This window comes from Haliaeetus leucocephalus, unplaced genomic scaffold, assembly GCF_000737465.1.
Source record: "Haliaeetus leucocephalus isolate CR32 unplaced genomic scaffold, Haliaeetus_leucocephalus-4.0 Scaffold162, whole genome shotgun sequence".
In the NCBI taxonomy this organism is placed as follows: Eukaryota; Metazoa; Chordata; class Aves; order Accipitriformes; family Accipitridae; genus Haliaeetus; species Haliaeetus leucocephalus.
Genome location: NW_010972598.1, coordinates 10,804,157 through 10,821,198, shown reverse-complemented (window position 1 = coordinate 10,821,198; position 17,042 = coordinate 10,804,157). Strand labels below are relative to the sequence as shown.

At 58.6% G+C, this 17,042-nt stretch overlaps 2 protein-coding genes across 2 annotated transcripts; both read right to left on the bottom strand.

Moving 5' to 3' along the window:
• Positions 1-1,747: 1,747 nt before the first annotated feature.
• LOC104828815 (prolactin-releasing peptide receptor-like) lies at positions 1,748-4,385 on the bottom strand. Its single transcript, XM_010562767.1, has 2 exons — positions 3,983-4,385; positions 1,748-2,382 (listed from the first exon to the last, which is right to left on the bottom strand). Exons 1-2 carry the CDS (start codon positions 4,381-4,383, stop codon positions 1,749-1,751), a joined length of 1,035 nt encoding a protein of 344 aa, XP_010561069.1. The 5' UTR covers positions 4,384-4,385; the 3' UTR covers position 1,748.
• A 10,235-nt stretch (positions 4,386-14,620) lies between these two features.
• ADRB3 (adrenoceptor beta 3) lies at positions 14,621-16,987 on the bottom strand. Its single transcript, XM_010562766.1, has 2 exons — positions 15,699-16,987; positions 14,621-14,660 (listed from the first exon to the last, which is right to left on the bottom strand). The coding sequence occupies exons 1-2, from the start codon at positions 16,985-16,987 to the stop codon at positions 14,621-14,623; spliced, it is 1,329 nt and encodes a 442-aa protein (XP_010561068.1).
• Positions 16,988-17,042: the final 55 nt, after the last annotated feature.

The window sequence follows — 17,042 nt, the reverse complement described above, 5'->3', positions numbered from 1 at the left end:
TGCAGGGTGTACAGGTGTGGGGGGGGCATGTAGGGGTGTGTACAGGTACGTGTACAGGTGTGTATGTGGCATGTATGGGTGTGTACAGGTGAATGTACAGGTGTGTGCAGGGTGTACAGGTGGGGGGGCATGTAGGGGTGTGTACAGGTGTATGTACAGGTGTGTGCAGGGTGTACAGGTGGGGGGGCACATAGGGGTGTGTGCAGGTGTGTGTGGCATGTGCAGGTGTGTACAGGTGTATGTACAGTTGCGTGCAGGTTGTACAGGTATGTGTGGCACGTATGGGTGTGTACAGATGTGTGCAGGTGTGTGTGGCACATATGGGTGTGTACAGGTGTGTGTACAGGTGTGTGCAGGGGTGTACAGGTGTGTGTGCAGGGGTGTACAGGTGTATGTACAGGTGTGTTCAGGTGTGTATAGGGGTGTACATATATGTACAGGGGTATGTGAATGAGCGTGTGTGCAGAGCTGCATGCATACAGGGGTGTGTACAGGTGTCTGGGTGTACGTGCAGTGTGTGTATAGGGGTGCATGCGTGGGTACATATGTGTATATACAGCTCTGTGTGTGTACAGGGATGTATGTATGTGTACAGGGGTGTGTGAATGGGCGTGCGTGTGGACAGGTGTGTGTGTTTTCGTGCACATATAGGCCTGTGCATGTCTGCACAGGGCAGTGTGGGTGGGTGTTGCGGAGGGTACACGGGTGCCTGTGCCTACAGGTGTGTGTGTGTCCAGGGGTACAGGGTGGGGGGGGGGGGGCATGCAGAGTGAGCAGGGGTGTGTAAGGCTGAGCAGCAACAATCTCACAGGAGAAACACCATTTCCAAAACCGGAGAATCAATTTAATGAGAGCTGTATGAGTCATTTAATGAAAGGGACAACTACTTCCAGCTGTCACTCCAGTGAAATGCTTTTCACCCCTTCCTTGCACTCCCACAGGCCCATTTCCTTCATTAATTTAGAATAATGACACCGCGAGGTCTTGAAGCGAAGCATGCAGCCCTCCCACGGGGCTGGGCGCTGTGCCCTCTGGAACCTTTTCTCCCCCATCCCAACCCAACCCATCCCCTCCCCTGCTCCCCGGGAGCATCCACCCTGCACCCAGCAATGCTGGCGATGCTCTGGTCCCCCTCCTTGCCTCCTCCGAAGCCTGACAGCCTCAGCGTGAGGCTACAGCAGCCCTTTGGACCACAGCATCTCGGGGTGACCCACCGAGCAGGACCTGCCGGGGAGCAGCCAGCCCTGGGGATGGGGACAGGGACGGGGACAGCCCTTGAGCCATGCATGCTGCCCTGGGGGGCTGCCTGCAGCCAGGAGGGGAGAAGGCAGCCCTGCGTGGGCACAGCCTGTGCCCCCCAGGGAGGTGCAGGTGCACCTATGGGACCCTCGTGGGAGTGATGGGTTTTGCCAGGGCTAGCGGGGTCGCGGGTGCGCAGTCGGGGGCAGCTAGGGCGACTTAGCAGGGAAAAGGTGCAGCAAAGGCATTTTTGCTCGACAGCTGCCGTTCTGGAGGCGAAGGGAGCTCAGGGCATGCCGGCAGGGAGCTGAGCACCCCAATGCAGGGCAGGCGTAGGGAAGGATGCTGCAGCGAGTGCTGCAAAGCCCTGGGCAGGCAGGAGGACCCCGTTTGCCTCCGGTCCCACGGGCAGGACCGGCATTCCCCAACCCCTCGGCAGCGAGGAGAGCTCTGCCGTGCACGGGATGAAGCGCACGGCCGTGGAGGGTCCGGGGAGCGGGACCCCGGCCTCAGAGCACGCCGCCAGCAGCCCCACAGTTCTTGGCGGGGATAGTCTTCCTCTTGCAGGTGAACATCTTCCGGAGCTCCCCGCGGAAGCGGTCGTGGAGCCAGGCATAGAGGAAGGGGTTGCAGCAGGAGGAGCTCATGGCGAACCAGTGGCAGAGCAGCTGGATGAGGAGGAAATAGTGCTTGTTGATGAGATTGATGTCGATGTCACGGATGATGTTGAAGACATGGATGGGGAGCCAGCAGACCCCAAAGGCTGCCACCACCAGCACGATGAGGCGGAAGATCTTCCTCTTCCTCAGGCGGTCGAACTCGGCTTGGCTCTGCGTGGGGTGGCCAGGCACCACTCGGTTCCTCAGCTTCACTGAGATGCAGATGTAGGAGAGGGAGACGGCGGAGAGGGGCAGGATGTAGGTGACGATCAGGGTGCCGTAGGCATAGGCCAGGCGCTGCGTCTCCTTCTCCATCCAGAACTCCTCGCAGATGGCGAAACCCTCCTGCCGAAACTCCACGTGGTACGTGTGGGCGATGGCGGGGGCCACCAGCCCGCAGGAGAGCAGCCAGATGCCCCCCACCACAGAGATGCAGCTGGTGACCGAGATGCGCTTCTTCAGGGGGTGCACGGTGGCGTAGTACCTGCAGGGAGAGAAATGGGGGAGCCCGAGCCCCAGAGCATCTCCCCAGCAGCCCAAGGTGAGGGGTGGCTGGTGGTAGGGCTGGGGCCATGGGAGCAGAGCCCTGGCCAAGCTCCAGGAGCAGGGGCATAGCCCTGAACGGCTGCTGGGAAAGGGCTGGCTGGGGACATGGGGGACAACGGCATCCCCTCGCTCTGCCATGGGGCCCATGGAAGCAGCAGGCCAATTCTGCTCATTTGGGAAGTGGGGTGCCTGGCAGGGCCGGGCACGGAGCATCCCTCCCACAGCCTGTCTCTGAACCTGCCTCGGGGACCGCAGACAGCACTGAGTGAATGACAATAAAAGCCGGCAATTCCTCTTTTACTTCCTCCTCCCCTGAGCATCTTCCACTCCTCTCCACACTGCCTTACCTTATGACCAGGGACTGGCCCTAAATAAGCTCCCAGTGAGGTATCTCCAGCGACTGTAATTTGATTTTTTGCAGCTTTTTCACATACTAAATGCTCTGCCCCCCACCACAGCCCGCACCACCTGCTGCTTGGTATCGCAGCGTTTGCTATTGCAATGTTTAATATTGCAATGTTTGGGCACCGACAGCTCTTGGTGTGCTTTGCTCGCAGGCTTGTGCTGAAGTCCTCGACCAGCAGAGCCCTGGTGCGGCCGCATGCTCCCCCCTCATTGGAGCTGGAGGATTTGGGGTAAAATCATCTCTTTGCGATAAATCCCAAAGACGTTTTATGAAAGTGCTGAGGACAGTATAACTTGGTGGCTGCCTCTTTAGCAGGAGAAACAAGCAAATGGTTTTTAGCCCCCCAAAAAAGGGCTTTGTTGAAGAGCAAAAGAAGAATGCCAGCACTCCTAGGGACATTTCAAGCCCCTGGTGAAGGCAGCAAGGCTCTGCCAGCAGTCCAGGCCTTCTCAGCTATTATACTCAAATAATCCTTTTTTTTTTTTTTTCCCTTCGCATCATGGTCCTGCCCCACTCTCCCCCAGAGCCAGAGGCAAACGAGCACGAGAGGCATGAGAGGTACTCTTCGGCGCTGCCAGCATCACACCCGTCCCTGCAGGGTTTGGAGCATTTTTCATGAGATGAGGTCTCTATGGAAACACGGGGTTTTAAAACCACCCCCCATCAGATCCTGCCCGGGCGCACTCAGGGAGGCACAAGTGCTCTCCACCCAGGGGCCAGAACACCGGGTGATTCGGGTGCAAATTATCCAGCAAAGTAGGAAGAACTGGGTGCAAACTCTAACAAGCCCTTGTGCGAGAGCAGTGCCTGCCAGGAGCACAGACCTGGCTGCGAGCAGACTAGATTTCGATAGAGATGACTTCATACAGGCAGGCATGAAACTGCACAACATCATTTCCCAATGCAAACCAACAGCCGGCTGAACACCCCCACTGCGCTTTCTCCACTCGAGACCGAGTCCTGATGCTAAAGAAAAGGCTGTAGAGAGACTGCAAAGATCCCTTGGATTTTTCCTTTTCCAGTTGTGAGTCTTTGGGACTTAACACCCTGAGCTGAGCAAGCAGCAGCTTGAAGGGACTGGGGGGGGAGAACAGACACGGACCCCCAAACCATCCACCCCGCTGGCACTTACCTGTCAACCGCAATGGCCGTGAGCGTGAAGACAGAGACGTAGACAGTCATGGGCTGCATCAGGAAGACGAAGTAGCACAAAAACTTCCCGAAAACCCAGCCCTGGGGGTTGAAGGCGTAGGCCAGGGTGAAGGGCACACACGTGGCACACATCAGCATGTCGGAGAAAGCCAGGTTCCCGATGAAGAAGTTGGTGACGTTGTGCATCTTCTTCGTCTTGCAGATGACATAGAGGAGCAGGTAGTTGCCGAAGATGCCGATGAGGACAACGAGGGTGTAGCAGGGGATGATGAGGGGTTTGAAGGACTGGATGAGCTGCACCCCGGTGAACTGCATGCTGGTGTTGGAGCGGTTCCGCAGGGCGAGCTCGTAGACGGTGGCGTTGGCCCCGTCCCCCTCCATGGCTGTGGCTAAGCCCCGCTGCCCGCAGGCAGGTGAGAAAAACCCTGTCTCGATCAGCTTCGACACCCCAAAATCCGGTGGTCGTGGGTTTCAGGTGTCCACGGGGTGCATCCTTCTCCTCGTCACGGCTTTGCTGTGGCTGTGTCCCGTCCCCCCCACAGCTGCACAGGACCCTGCTCCACAGCTGGGGAGGCTTCTTGGGATGGCAGCTTCGTCCTGTGGGCTCCTGGGGAGGGAAACGGAAAATCAGGCTCAGAAAAGGGGTGATGCTGGCAAGCAGCCCTGCATCGGGAGGGAGAGACAGCCCTGGGCTCAACAGCGGTTACAGCTCCGGGGGGGAAGAGGAGAAGGAGAAAAGCAGCAGGGCTGACCATGAGCTCGGGGAAAGCACTTACCGAAACCCGCTCTCATCAACACCCCTTTAAACGAAGCATTTGCAGCAATTTTGCCTCTGCCCCAGCCCAGCTGGCGTGGAGGGGCAGCTGCTGGCAGAAGGAAAAGGGAAGCGGCAGCTGAGCCAGAAAATAGCTCCTAATGTTTCTGGAAATAACAAAGGACATTAATGGGTAAATGAATAAAGATGCTCTGCTACTTTTGCACTGCCTCAGCCTGCACCCCGCTCATCTATCCCTCTAAGGAGATTAACCAGGTTCTCCTCAAACACTAAGTCTGGCAGCAGCCGCTGCAATTCAGAGGGCTCAGATGAGATGTTTTCATGGACCCCCAGCACAGTCCTGCCAAAAGCAACACAAGGTTTTCATGTCATCAGCCATGAAGGGAATGGGATGGGGGGGCAAGGAGGAAATTCAGGGGAAAAATTACATCAGTCCTGGAAGACAGGTCCCTGCCTGCCTGGGCTGCTTCCCACTAGCAGCCAGGTCCTGCCAGGAGCCCCTCGTTGGCAGCCGGCCTCAGGGGAGTGCAGGCAGCACCTTTCCCATTCCCGGCACACAGTGCTCGCTGCCAGACCCCCAGGACCCCCTGCCCAGTGCAGTCCTTTCTCCTGGGCTGCTCCCACATCCCCTGCCTCCCTCCTGCCCACCAAATCATCTCACCACCCTCTGCAATCCAATTTCCTGGGCTATTTCCATATATTATCTCCCACTCTTTCCCAGCACAGGACTTGCCACCCTGTTTATTTCTCTCTGTACCAGACATTATTTCACCCTTAAGCCCTCACACACCAGAGCTAGTAAGACCAAAGCCCACCCGGCAGGTTTTGGAAGTCCCCAGGGGAACCAATGGAGAGCTGCACCCAGCCACCGTTTTGTAATGTATCTCAGCAGCCCCCCAAAAGCTCCACAGTCCAAATTTGCATTAATTGGGTTTTTAGATCAGCTGCCATGCACCCTGCCTGCTTCACCTCACAAGTTTGCAAGGCACCCTGCTTCAAGGGATGCATTTGGAGACAGAAGAGGTGTTTCGGAATAAAGTCCCTCTTACCAAACATTTGCTGCTGAATCCGAAGCCGTGCAACCACCTCCCCCCACAGCCAGCCCTGCTCTTTGTTCTGCTCAGGGAGGGATTTTGCCAGCTGAGCATCAGCAGGTAAAAATCCCCCTGAAAATACGTTACTGTGCGCAGAAGCCTCCTCCTGACACACATCCTCAGCCCCACACGCCTCCCTAAGCCAAGGGCCGCTTTTCCACGTGAAGCGCTGGCAGCAAAGAATTAAGTTGTGCCACCCAGCAGCGATTAGCGGCAGCCACCTTCCCACGGGCTGGGCAGGCTCCTGCTCAGGGGCTGCCCTGGGGATGCAGAGGGGAGCGGACCCCCCCCATCCCAGTGCCCCTCTCACCTGCTGCCAGGGCGCGGTGAGACCATAGTGGTTTTGGTCCCTGCTCTGGGAGTGGGGCTGGATCCAGCCCTTCTGGCGAGGAGGGGGACCGGGGCAAAATATTTTCAACGGGGGGAAGTTTTACTTAATTTAGTTTATTGCAATTAGTGCAAGCTTCCCATCCTTGGCATGGGTATTGAGACAAGCGAAAATGTAAATAATTAAAAGGTATTTGGGGAAATGCCTCCTCCTGCCCTTTCTGCCCCGCTCCGGACTCCTGAGATAGTGGGGTTCATACCAGCACTAGCCAGGTATGCACCCACACCAGCTGGGCACCCAAGGACATTGATGGGTTGCTCACACTCACTGGGTGCTCAGGTTTGCACTATTTAACCCCTCATGCAATTAGTTGGGTGCTCATGAGTGAACTGATGAGGTGCTCATGCATCGAACAATTGCCCACTTACGCACAAAATAAAAGGGCATTCCTGCATTTATTAATTGGAATTTGCTTGCGCAAAAAGGCAGGAGAGGCTGCGACTTGCACCCGCTGGAAGTGCAGGGACCAGCCCTGAGCAGGGGAAGGCACAAACATTTCTGCACAGGCAAAGCCTGGGGTGAGCCCCAGCTCTCTGGGGGGGTCTCATACAGCTCCCCTGGGCTTTGGGGTGTGACTGTGAACATCGGGAGGGCATGCACCCAGCTGGAGCTATATGGTACCAGGTACCCAGCAAAGCCACCCCAAAACAGCTCCCAGCCCTACCAGACTGTGATGCTGCAAGTGCTCGGGGCTGTGACTGACTCCCCACTGAGCCCAGGACCGTCGTACCCATCGCCCTGTGCAAAGCCCGCAAACTCCTGGGGAATAAGTTAGCCTGAAAGAAATCTCTGAAGCAGCTTTTAGCCTAACAGGAGCATCTTCTGTATTAAAATGTCATTCTCACATCCCCATTCTCTGCCAAAACTCATCTCAGTTATTCCCAAAAGAGTCTTTAAGACACGAGGCACTCTGAACTGACAGTCCTGCTTTTGTGTCACAGGCTGGCATCCATCCTGCATATGAATTCTATGAGGAGCTCGGGGCTGCCTCTTCCTTCCCGAAGCGTGCAGAGCCCTGTCCTGCCCATGGGATGCTGGCTGCCATGTGCCACCCTCACAGAAGTGTGACAAGGGGACATCCCTGCCACGGGGGAACAGAGCCCATTTTGATGCCAGCTGGGTGGACACAGCACCAGCCACACGCAGCATGCCCAGGGGCCACATCCTGCACCGGTGCCCTCTGTGCCCGGCTGGGCAGGCGTGCAGCCCCACACCTGGCACGCTCTATTTGTGCCTGTTTTGTCTCCATGACATTAAGACTCCTCTATTAATTACCTGTCAGTTACCATGGTTATGCCAAAGCCCTCCAGGAGATGCTGCCACACAGGATGCAGGACACGAGCATACCGCTGCCAGGGGCTGCGGGAAGGGAGATGAGGGTATCTCCCCCAAGGCACCCACCCTTCCCACCGTTGGGTCTACACCGGCTCCAGCCACGGGCTGGGGCTCTCCAGGGTCCCACGCTGCATTTGTGGCTGGGCTCGCTGTCCTGCAAATCAGGCTCCAGCAAGGGGCTTGTGGCTTGTGTGGGGTGACAGTTCTGTCCCCACGCACCCACCGGCAGGCACCAGCAAGTCAGCCAGCACCACGGTGGCTGTTTGTGCACTTTGCTGCTGGACACTTCCCTGACACTCACTGGGAGTTGAAGAGGCCACTGTGCAAATTCACTGGCACTGACCTTAATCTGCTTTGCGTTTCTTTTCTTCCTGTATTTCTTTACAGGGCTTAATCTGCACCCAGCGAGATGTCTTAAGGCGGCTGCTGGATCACACTGAGCTGCCGGCATTCAGCGAGCTTTCCAACTAACAGCGTGTTTCATTCCCGCCTGAGGAATTAGGAGCAATGCATTCATCAGCCTTTATTCCTGCTCCTCCCCGGCTGGCACCCCTGCCTGTGCCCAGGGCCTGGAGAACACCTCCGGGATGGGCAGTGGGGGGCTGCATTACCCCCAGGCTCACGCAGGACGCTCTGGCCCCCACGAGGCACCTTCAACCCGATCAGCCCTGGAAGCAGGGTGCAAGCAAGAGCCCTCACCCCCCAGGCAATGCATTGTCACAGAGACAGGTCCTGGAGCTGATCCCAGTGGGGAAAATAAGCCAGAATCACCTGTTTCGATGAGAAATGCAATGGTTGTGGCTCTGATCCTCTCTCCAGAAGTAGCACACTCAGTCTTGTGTGCTGGGAGTGAGGTGAGGGCAGGGAAAAGCTGGATGAGTTAATTCCTCATTATAGTTTTGCTGTCCCCACTCTTCCACCCCCAGAGCTTGGGGTTCTGCACCGCAGCAGCTTTCTGCTCCCCATCCCAGGACACATCTCAAACCCGCGAGGCAGGGAAGGGGCTCGAGACGCACACTTGCCTTGCAGGAGGTGATGCCTGAGAAACCCCTTGCCAGGGTGAAGGCTGCATGCGATCGCCCTGCGATCCTGTCCCCTTGTGTCCCCGAGCCCAGGGCCAGGCACAGCCCACGCCAGCGGCTGACGTGCTGCCAGGCTGCAGCCCATCAGGGCTGGCAGCTGGTTTCACCCAGGCCCATCTCCGGCCTCTCCCAAGCCATTAGAGCTTGACGACAGCAATCTTCCCTCTGCGCACCGATCAGCTCATCTCTGTGGCCTTTTCTATTATAAGTGGGGAAAATAAAGAGAGACCCGTGTGCTCCCTTCCCAGCCCACCCCGCCTGCAGATTCAGGGCTCCCCTTTAAAGTCAACCTCACTGCCAGCTAATATCATGCATGTAATGGATTTGGGCAATTTTCTCAATTAGGAGTTTTGATTATATTATTTCAGCGGCTGCTTGTTCTGGGCAGCTTTTTGGCTCCATTTCCCTGGGCTGCCATGAAGATGGCAACACAACTTAGTCCTGTTGATCCAAACAGACGATGATCAGAACGGTTCCTACCGGAACAAAAGGACCATTAGAAGGGAGCACACAGGATAACTGGTGCCAGGCACAAGCGCCTTGGCCTCAGAGCATCGTGTCCTCCCCCTGAAGAGGCAGCTGAGCTTATGTGGACATACCAGCCTCGAGCCAGAGCATGGTGCAGCCTTCCTCCTCCAGGCACACTGAGGCTGGGAGATGCCCTGAGCCTCCTGTCCTGGCAGTAGGCAGGGGAGCAGGCAGCAGCAGGCAGCAACCTGCAGCTCCCCAGGGGCTGCTTGCTGGCACCCCCGGCCCTCCAGACCCATAGGTTTGTGGTGTGACCCACAACATTGCGGTGATTGCACCTAAGAGGAGGCAGGGAACCGCCAGAGGCAGCAGGCAGGCAGGGACAGGACAGCAGGCGACAGCAGGCAACAGCAGGAGTACCAGAGCACAGTCCAGACTAACTCCAGGGTATTTGCACTTTCCCATTGTTATTGCAATAAAAGGAAAAAAGACCATTTCTAGGACCGTAGTAGGAATGGAGGGGGCAGGGAGAGGAGGCAAGGGATGACATCCAAAGCCCAGACAGCGTTGTCCCCCTCCAAAGATCTGTCCCATTCAAGGATCATCCTGGCACAGGGCATCCCCACCATCACCGTCATGCCAGCTCCACTCCCAGAGCTGCAAAGTCTTCTCCAAGCTGCAGCTATTCTATGATGCTCTAGCATCATCCTCATCACCTGTGTCTTCCTTTGAGAACTCTTCCTTGTGGGCTTCGTACTTGGCATCATCTTCCACTGGGGAGAGAGGATGCAGGGCTGCAGCAGGAGGGGGTGGCCCTGACCCACCGAGGGGACGCAAAACCCCCCCAGCTGCAGACACAGCCAGCAATCCCACCCCACGCTGGGAGCAGGAGCACGGACACCATCCCACCCCACAGCAGCAAAGGCAGAGCAGAGAGCTGGCTTGAAACATCGTGTTGAGCCCACGAATGCAAACAAGCACTAGTCTGCCCCACAGACCAGTGTTCCCTCCATCCCTGGGGCGAAGCAGCCCTGTTGAGGGCACCAGGTGCCACTAAAGCCACCATGGGACCCATGGGACCGTCCCCAGTGGAGCCCCTAGCCCACACACTCGCCCTGGCCCCGCAGCACTCACGGGTGATGTGCTGCCCACTAAGGTAGACAGGTCCAGCTCCACACTTGAGCACGAAGGTGATGGGAGGGACCAGCTCCAGACCTTTGAGGCTGATCTGCAAAGAGTTGGAAGTCAAAGACCCCTGACCCCAGTCCGGGCTGAAATTATCACCCCACAGCCGGGGGCTGCATGCTGCGTGTTCAGCTGCCCTTACCATGGGGAGCACTGAGGTCCGCAGTGCCGCGATGGGCACCGGCTTGTGGTCTCCATAGGTGTTTTTTGAATCAACGGCCACCACGTGCAGCTCATCCCTGGCCTCAGCCCCCAGGCAGATCTGCAGAGCCAAGCAGAGACCCCGTGGCAGGGAGCCCAGCTGCTGGGGCATAGGCTCGCTCTGACGGGCTCTTTGGCAAGCCTTGGATCTCACTGTTTTCAGCAGGATCAGATGCTCCAATAAGTCATCGTCCTCCTTCACCACACAGGTCCGGGTGCCCGTGTTCAGCTGGCAGCCTGCGGGAACACAGCATCGTCCGTGGACACGTGAGCTGCCCAAGCTGTGCAAGCCGTGAAGGCAAAGGGGAGCCTTTCCTGGGAGCACACTCCATGGGAAAGGGGGAAACACCCTTCATGCACACCCACCCCAGGTGCTGCAGGGCACAGCCACTGTCCCCCCCACAACCGCTCCTGCCTGCGGGTCCCACCAAAGCAGCCCAGGGCGTGCAGCTCCGTACCCCACAGGACAGCAACCGGCCTCTCCTCCGACAGTGACCCGGAGAAGGAAGAAGAGGTGCTCATCCTCCACGGCAGATCCAACAGTGGCAGCAAGAACCAGCTCCTGTGAGACAAACACCAGAGAAAACAGCATTTGGCTGCTCTGGAGCAGAAATACATGGAAGAAATGTGACTTTGGAGCACTGAGAGCAAACTCTCTGCTCCCAAAAGCCCAGAGCCGGGACAGCAGCATGCCGGCAGCTCACACCAGGACAGCAGCTGGACCAGCATCCCTTCGGCAAGGATAGCATTGCTAGGTGAAGGATAAAAACACCTAGCTACTTGTGCATCCCTAGGGAAAGCAAAAGACAGTTAAATGCCTTTACATACAAAACCAGCTCTAACAGGACGAGCAGCCTCCCTGCAGCAAGGGAGCACCGTAAGCAGCTCAGGGCAGTTGGTTCACCCTCCCACATAGGGCAGTTTCGGCAAGCCAGAGCAGCTAAAGCCTCCGAGAAGCATTTAGTATGAAAAGAACACTTGGAGGCCTCCAAACGCCACGCTAGCACCAAGGACTTGCTCAGCATCAGTGTTTAATCCAGCAGCACAACCCAGCACAGGGGTGTCAGAGGGAGCTGCCCCCTGCCCCACACACAGCAGCAGCCCCGGGGGACTGCAGCACACATCCCTCCCCACACACTGCCCAGCAGCCCGCACCCAGCAAAGGAGAGCAGCGCCAAGAGAGCAACAAGCACCAGCACCTGGCATCAGGTGCTAATAAAGAAAAGGGGGACACCGAGGGAGGTGCGGTTTGGGAATGCAGTGCAGGTGCTTGGGGGGGGCAGGTGGCACCAATGCACCCACCACCCCCTCATCACTGCACACCCCCAGGAGGACCTACAGCAAAGAATTAAGCCTGAAGGCAGAAGCAGCTCCACTTGAGCAAACTTTATCATAGATTCATAGAATACCAGGTTGGAAGGGACTTCAAGGATCATCTGGTCCAAACTTTCTTGGCAAAAGCACAGTCTAGACAAGACGGCCCAGCAGCTTGACTGGAGACGAGAATGCCAGCCCTGGGAGCGGGACATGCAGAGACCCAGGATCCCCCTTCACCCCTGCCTGGGGCTTGCCTGTAGTTTGGGAAGTTACTCGTTAACACCGTGGCTCTTGTGGGGCTAACAAACAACTCCTGGGCTGGTGTTGGACTGTGTCCCCTCAGGGGGTCACTGAGGGTACCCTGAGGAGGATGAGGCCATGGGGGGTTTTGGGGGCACACAGGACCTGCTTATGCTCAGAGTCAGCTGCAAGGATCAGACACCGGTCTGGCAAGAGCCACCAAACCGACATCTGAAACTCTAAAATGGAAACAGTTGGCAAGAGCTTAATTTTTCTCTTTATTTAGCGATTTCACCCTTGCTGGGTATTAAAAGCAAAACGCGCCAAGGGAGGATCCCAGCAGTGGAAACCCCCAGCACCCTGGTCCCTGGGGCTGCAGCCAGACCCCGCAGACTCTATGTGGGAGCTGGGACTTCCCCAGCACCAGGAGGTGGCACTGGGCGCTTCTGCACGGGCTCCCTGGCAGGGACACGGTGGCCAGTCGGGGCAGCATGGGGGGCTGCGGGTGTGTGGGGTGCCCCAGTGCTTTGGGCATCATCCTGACACAGGGCTCTCTGCCTCTCCCAAGCAAATGTTCACTGCTTGTAAACTCCCAAGTTCACTGGTAAAAAACTCCTGAATTACGGTGGGATGGCGGTGCCTACTTTCTGGTGCATCCCCAGGCTGGCAAACCCCTGGGGGGCACAAAGCTCCCTCCTGGGGCACAGGGCTGGCAGATGCTGTGCCGGACCCTGAGGAGGGATGGCCCTGCCAGCCAGGGAGCCCCAGCAGCACCAGGTTCTGCCTGCCCTTTTGGGGTGCAGGGAGACGTGGCAGGGCTGGGGGCTGGCACCATGGCATGCCCAGAGCCCGGCTTTTCCCTGCCTGCCCGCTCAGCGGGTCCCTGCCAGCCACAGCCCCAGGAGCCCAGGAGGGGGATGTGCCCCCGAGCCTCCGGCAGCCCCTCGGGAAGAGCACATGGAAGAAGCATCCCTCTGCTCGGCACAGATTCGAAGACATCGCAGAGTTTCGAAGGTTTATTTCGCACAGAGGGTGGGGGGAGACAAAACAGTACAAAAACTTCACAGTCACCGTGACTTATTTACAACCAACATTATCCCCAAAGTCACTGCGTGGCAGTGTGGCGTGGGCACGACCGCGAATGTGAGCGTCCATCTGTACACGCACCCCGAGCTCTGCTGGCACCGCAGCGTGCATGGAGGAGCCACTGCAGCATCTCGGGGCTGGACCAGCCCTGCTGCCACCTCCCAACACGCTGGCAGTGCAAAAGGGTTTAAAGCAAGAGCTTAACCTCCCTGCCCTCACCCCACTGCCCCACGTACCCACACCAGCATGCAGGGGCCTCAGGATGAGAATCAGCCTTCTACAATGCTCTCCCCACCTGACCCCGCTGCTGCTGCTCCTCCACTTCATCCATCCACCCTCCCACCCCTGAACGGCACAGAAACATGGACATCTGCCCCAAACAGAGAAGGAGAAACAGAAGAAAATTTGACAAGAGCATAATTCACTTTTTTGTGCCCAGTCCCCCATGCTTGGAGCTCCCCTTGCTCCCTTGTGCTTTTCCTTTGCTAAAGGTATCGCTGGAGTTCCCAGGATTGCACCCAGCCCTGGGAATGCAGCGGCTGGGACAGGGATGGAGCGGAGATCCTGGAAAGGGCTTGTGCCTGCAGGAGGCTCTTCTCCCCTTCCCAAGGGGCTGTCCAAAACCTGGCCAAGCCTGGGACGACAAGGTTCTTCGAGAGAGCAGAGCCACCAGCCACCACATCCTGCCACAAGCCGTGCCAGAAAGCACCCCCGGGTGGGAGCTGGTCCCCTGTCTACACGGCGAGCGCCGGCACATCCCCGAGGCTGCGCTGCCTCTTGGCCAGCAGCGTGGGAGCTTTTTCCTAGCTGGTTCCAGCTCTCCAGCACCAACAGCATGGAGGAGCCGGCTCCTCGGACCCTGCTGTGATTGCGAGCGTTCCCAAGGGATAGCCCCTCTCCTCTCCGGATCAGTGCGTGCACCGGAGGGTCCTTCCAGTGCCATCGCCCCCAGCGCCGCTCCTCCGTCCACTTCGCGACACCCGGCCCTGCAAGAAGAGGGTGGGAGGTGACGCAGCATCACCCACTGGGCTCAAGCCTCGCAGCCTGCATAGCGCCGGGGATGGGGACCCAAAGCCACAGCCCAGGAGAAAGGGCAGCGGTAGGCACGGAAGGGGATCCGGGACTGGAGCCGGGCAAAAAGCACCATGCATGAGGTCTGGAGCTCCAGGAGCACGTAAGCCAATGCGGCAGAAGCAGCCACCCCGATGGGGGTTAAGCATCCTGGGGCAGGCAGGGAGGTGTCAGCAGATGGCCGGGCTGATGCCAGGCTCATGTGCCCGAAAGCAGGCAGCTGCCTGCGGGCTGGCCAAAGGCTGCGCTCCCCCAGGGAAGGCAGCGGCCAAAGCGGGCAGAGGAGACGCTGCGAGGGATGATCGCCCCAACACCGCTGCAGTGACGGCCGAGGGGAAGCAGACTCACTCTCTTCCCGGCTCTCGGCTGCTCCCAGTCAGATGGAAGGACCAGCTGGCATCTCTCTGCCGGAAAACCTTAAACAGGACAGCACAGTGCATGAAAAGCCCAGACCTTTTCCACTATTTACCATCCCGTGTTCCTAGCATGGATAAATACTTCCTCATAACATGCAAGTTCAGAAAACACTTTCTGGCACCTCTTTCTGCACATCTCTGCTGACAGCAGCTCTGCCTGTGTGTGCTGGCAGGAACCTTTCCTGCCTTTGGGCATCAGGAGGGGTTTCAGACCAGAGAAAGCCAGTTAAAATCCACAGTAACCAGAATAATTCAAATTTTGTCATACTAATAAAAACCTCAGGGGGGAGAAAACCCACCCTGTAGTTTGCAGAAGGAGGTATAAACCCACGTAAGGGTGCAGGCAGCAGGCTGGCAGGGCAGAGCCACAGGACAGGCGTCCCTGCCAGCCCTCTGCCCTGGCATGGAGCTTCCAGCTAAAGGAAGCCCATCTCCCATCCACAGGGCTGACAGCAGTGAGGGACAGAGGGTGAAGAAATAAATTTCCTTCCTGGATTTACACTCTGTTGGAGGGCAAAGTGACCCACTGAACTCAGGCTGGTGACAGTGGCCCCCAGCTGCCTCAATGCAGGGAGGGGGGTGTCCCGTGTTTTCCTTCTTTAACAGCAGAGAGCGGGAGTGGGGGAGAAGGAGGGGAATCCCAGGCTTTGGGATGCATTCCTGCTTGGCTGGCTTGCTTCCCTATTCACCAGCAGTGTTTTCTTTACCTAGGAACAGCAGACCCCATCCTGGCAGGCTGGGGTGTTCCCCGGGAAGGGACAAGGCAGAACTGGGCTGGGACCCCAGTTTTGCAGCCCAGTGGAGGAGCCAAGGTTTTAGGGGAACCTAAAGGCAGAGGGCAGTGATTCCCAGCCCTGCACCCCAGCACCTCTCCCACACACACCAGGGTCTGCCTGCCCTCCAGCTCCGGGGCCTGCCTGCCCTCTGGCTCCGTGCTGTGCCATCAGACCACGGCCCCACCATTGACAGCGCCCCTGGTCGCACCCCAAAGGGCTGGTCCCCCGGAGCCCCCCGAGCGAGTGCCTTGTGGGTACTTACTCGTCAAGGTGCGAGCACAGCGTGGTCTGGGTGCCCTGAGGCCGGGACTCGCCCAGGGGCCGCTGCCGGTGGCCGCTGCCCTGGGACAGGCTGGTCTCCTCCATCCAGCTGCTGCAGCGGCTGCTGCTGCCCCGAGCCTCGGCATCCTCCCCGGGGTGTCCGGGGACTGCCGCCTTGCTGTCCTCCGAGGGTCCCTCCCGGGGGCTGAAGGCACAGGGGCAGCGCTGCAGGTCCTGCGAGACGGCGTGGAGCCGGCGGTCTGCGCGGCGCGGGCAGCACAGCAGCTTGCGGAAGGCGCTTCTGAAGTCGGGGCTGCGGCAGTAGATGATGGGGTTGAAGGCTGAGTTGACGTAGCCCAGCCAGTTGAGGAAAAGGAAGAGCTGATCCGACACCAGCGGCCGGCAGAAGACCTTGATGATGTTGGCCACGAAGAAGGGCAGCCAGCAGAGCGTGAAGGTGCCCATGATGATGCCCAGGGTCTTGAGCGCCTTGTGCTCCTTGATAGCCAGCAGACGGGAGGGCCGTCTCCGCCGGCTGCTCCTGGAGCTGGGCCTGGGGGGCTCCTGCAGGAACCTCACCTTGTCCTTGCCGATGATCTGGACATGCCGCGTGGCCACGGCGAAGACGCGGACGTAGACGAAGATCATGACGAGCAGGGGCACGTAGAAGGAGATGGTGGAGGAGATGATGGCGTAGGTCACGTTGGTGACAAAGTCGCAGCAGCGCGGGTCGTCGTAGCAGCGCACCGCCTGCTCGTCTGCCCCGTCCCGCCACCAGTGGTTCATGATGGGCAAGAAGGAGATGAAGGCGGAGATAGCCCACACCAGGCACACCACGGCCCGCGCCCTGCCTTTGGTCACCAGCGCCTCGTACTGCAGCGGCGATGTGATGGCGAGGTAGCGATCCACAGCGATGGCGCACAGCGTCTCGATGCTGGCCGTGACGCACAGCACGTCCAGGGAGGTCCACAGCTCGCACGCCATCGTGCCGTAGGGCCAGTGGCCGCTCAGCAGGACGGTGGCCCCCGGCGGCACCACCAGCAAGCCCATGATGAGGTCGGCGCAAGCCAGCGAGGTGACGAAAACGTTGGTCATGGTCTGCAGCCGCGGCGTCTTGGCGATGGCCACGATCACCAACAAGTTGCCGGCCACGATGACCAGCACGGTGAGGCTCAGGGCGGCCCCCACCACCCACTGCCGGCTCAGGCTGGCGGCCCCGCTGCAGTTGCCGCCACCGCCCAGCGCTGCGGCCCCCCAGGCGCTGCCGTTGCCCGCGGGCGGGGGACTCATCTCCGCCGGCCTCGGTGGGAGGGAGGGCGGGAGACACGGCTCCGGCACCCCCGAC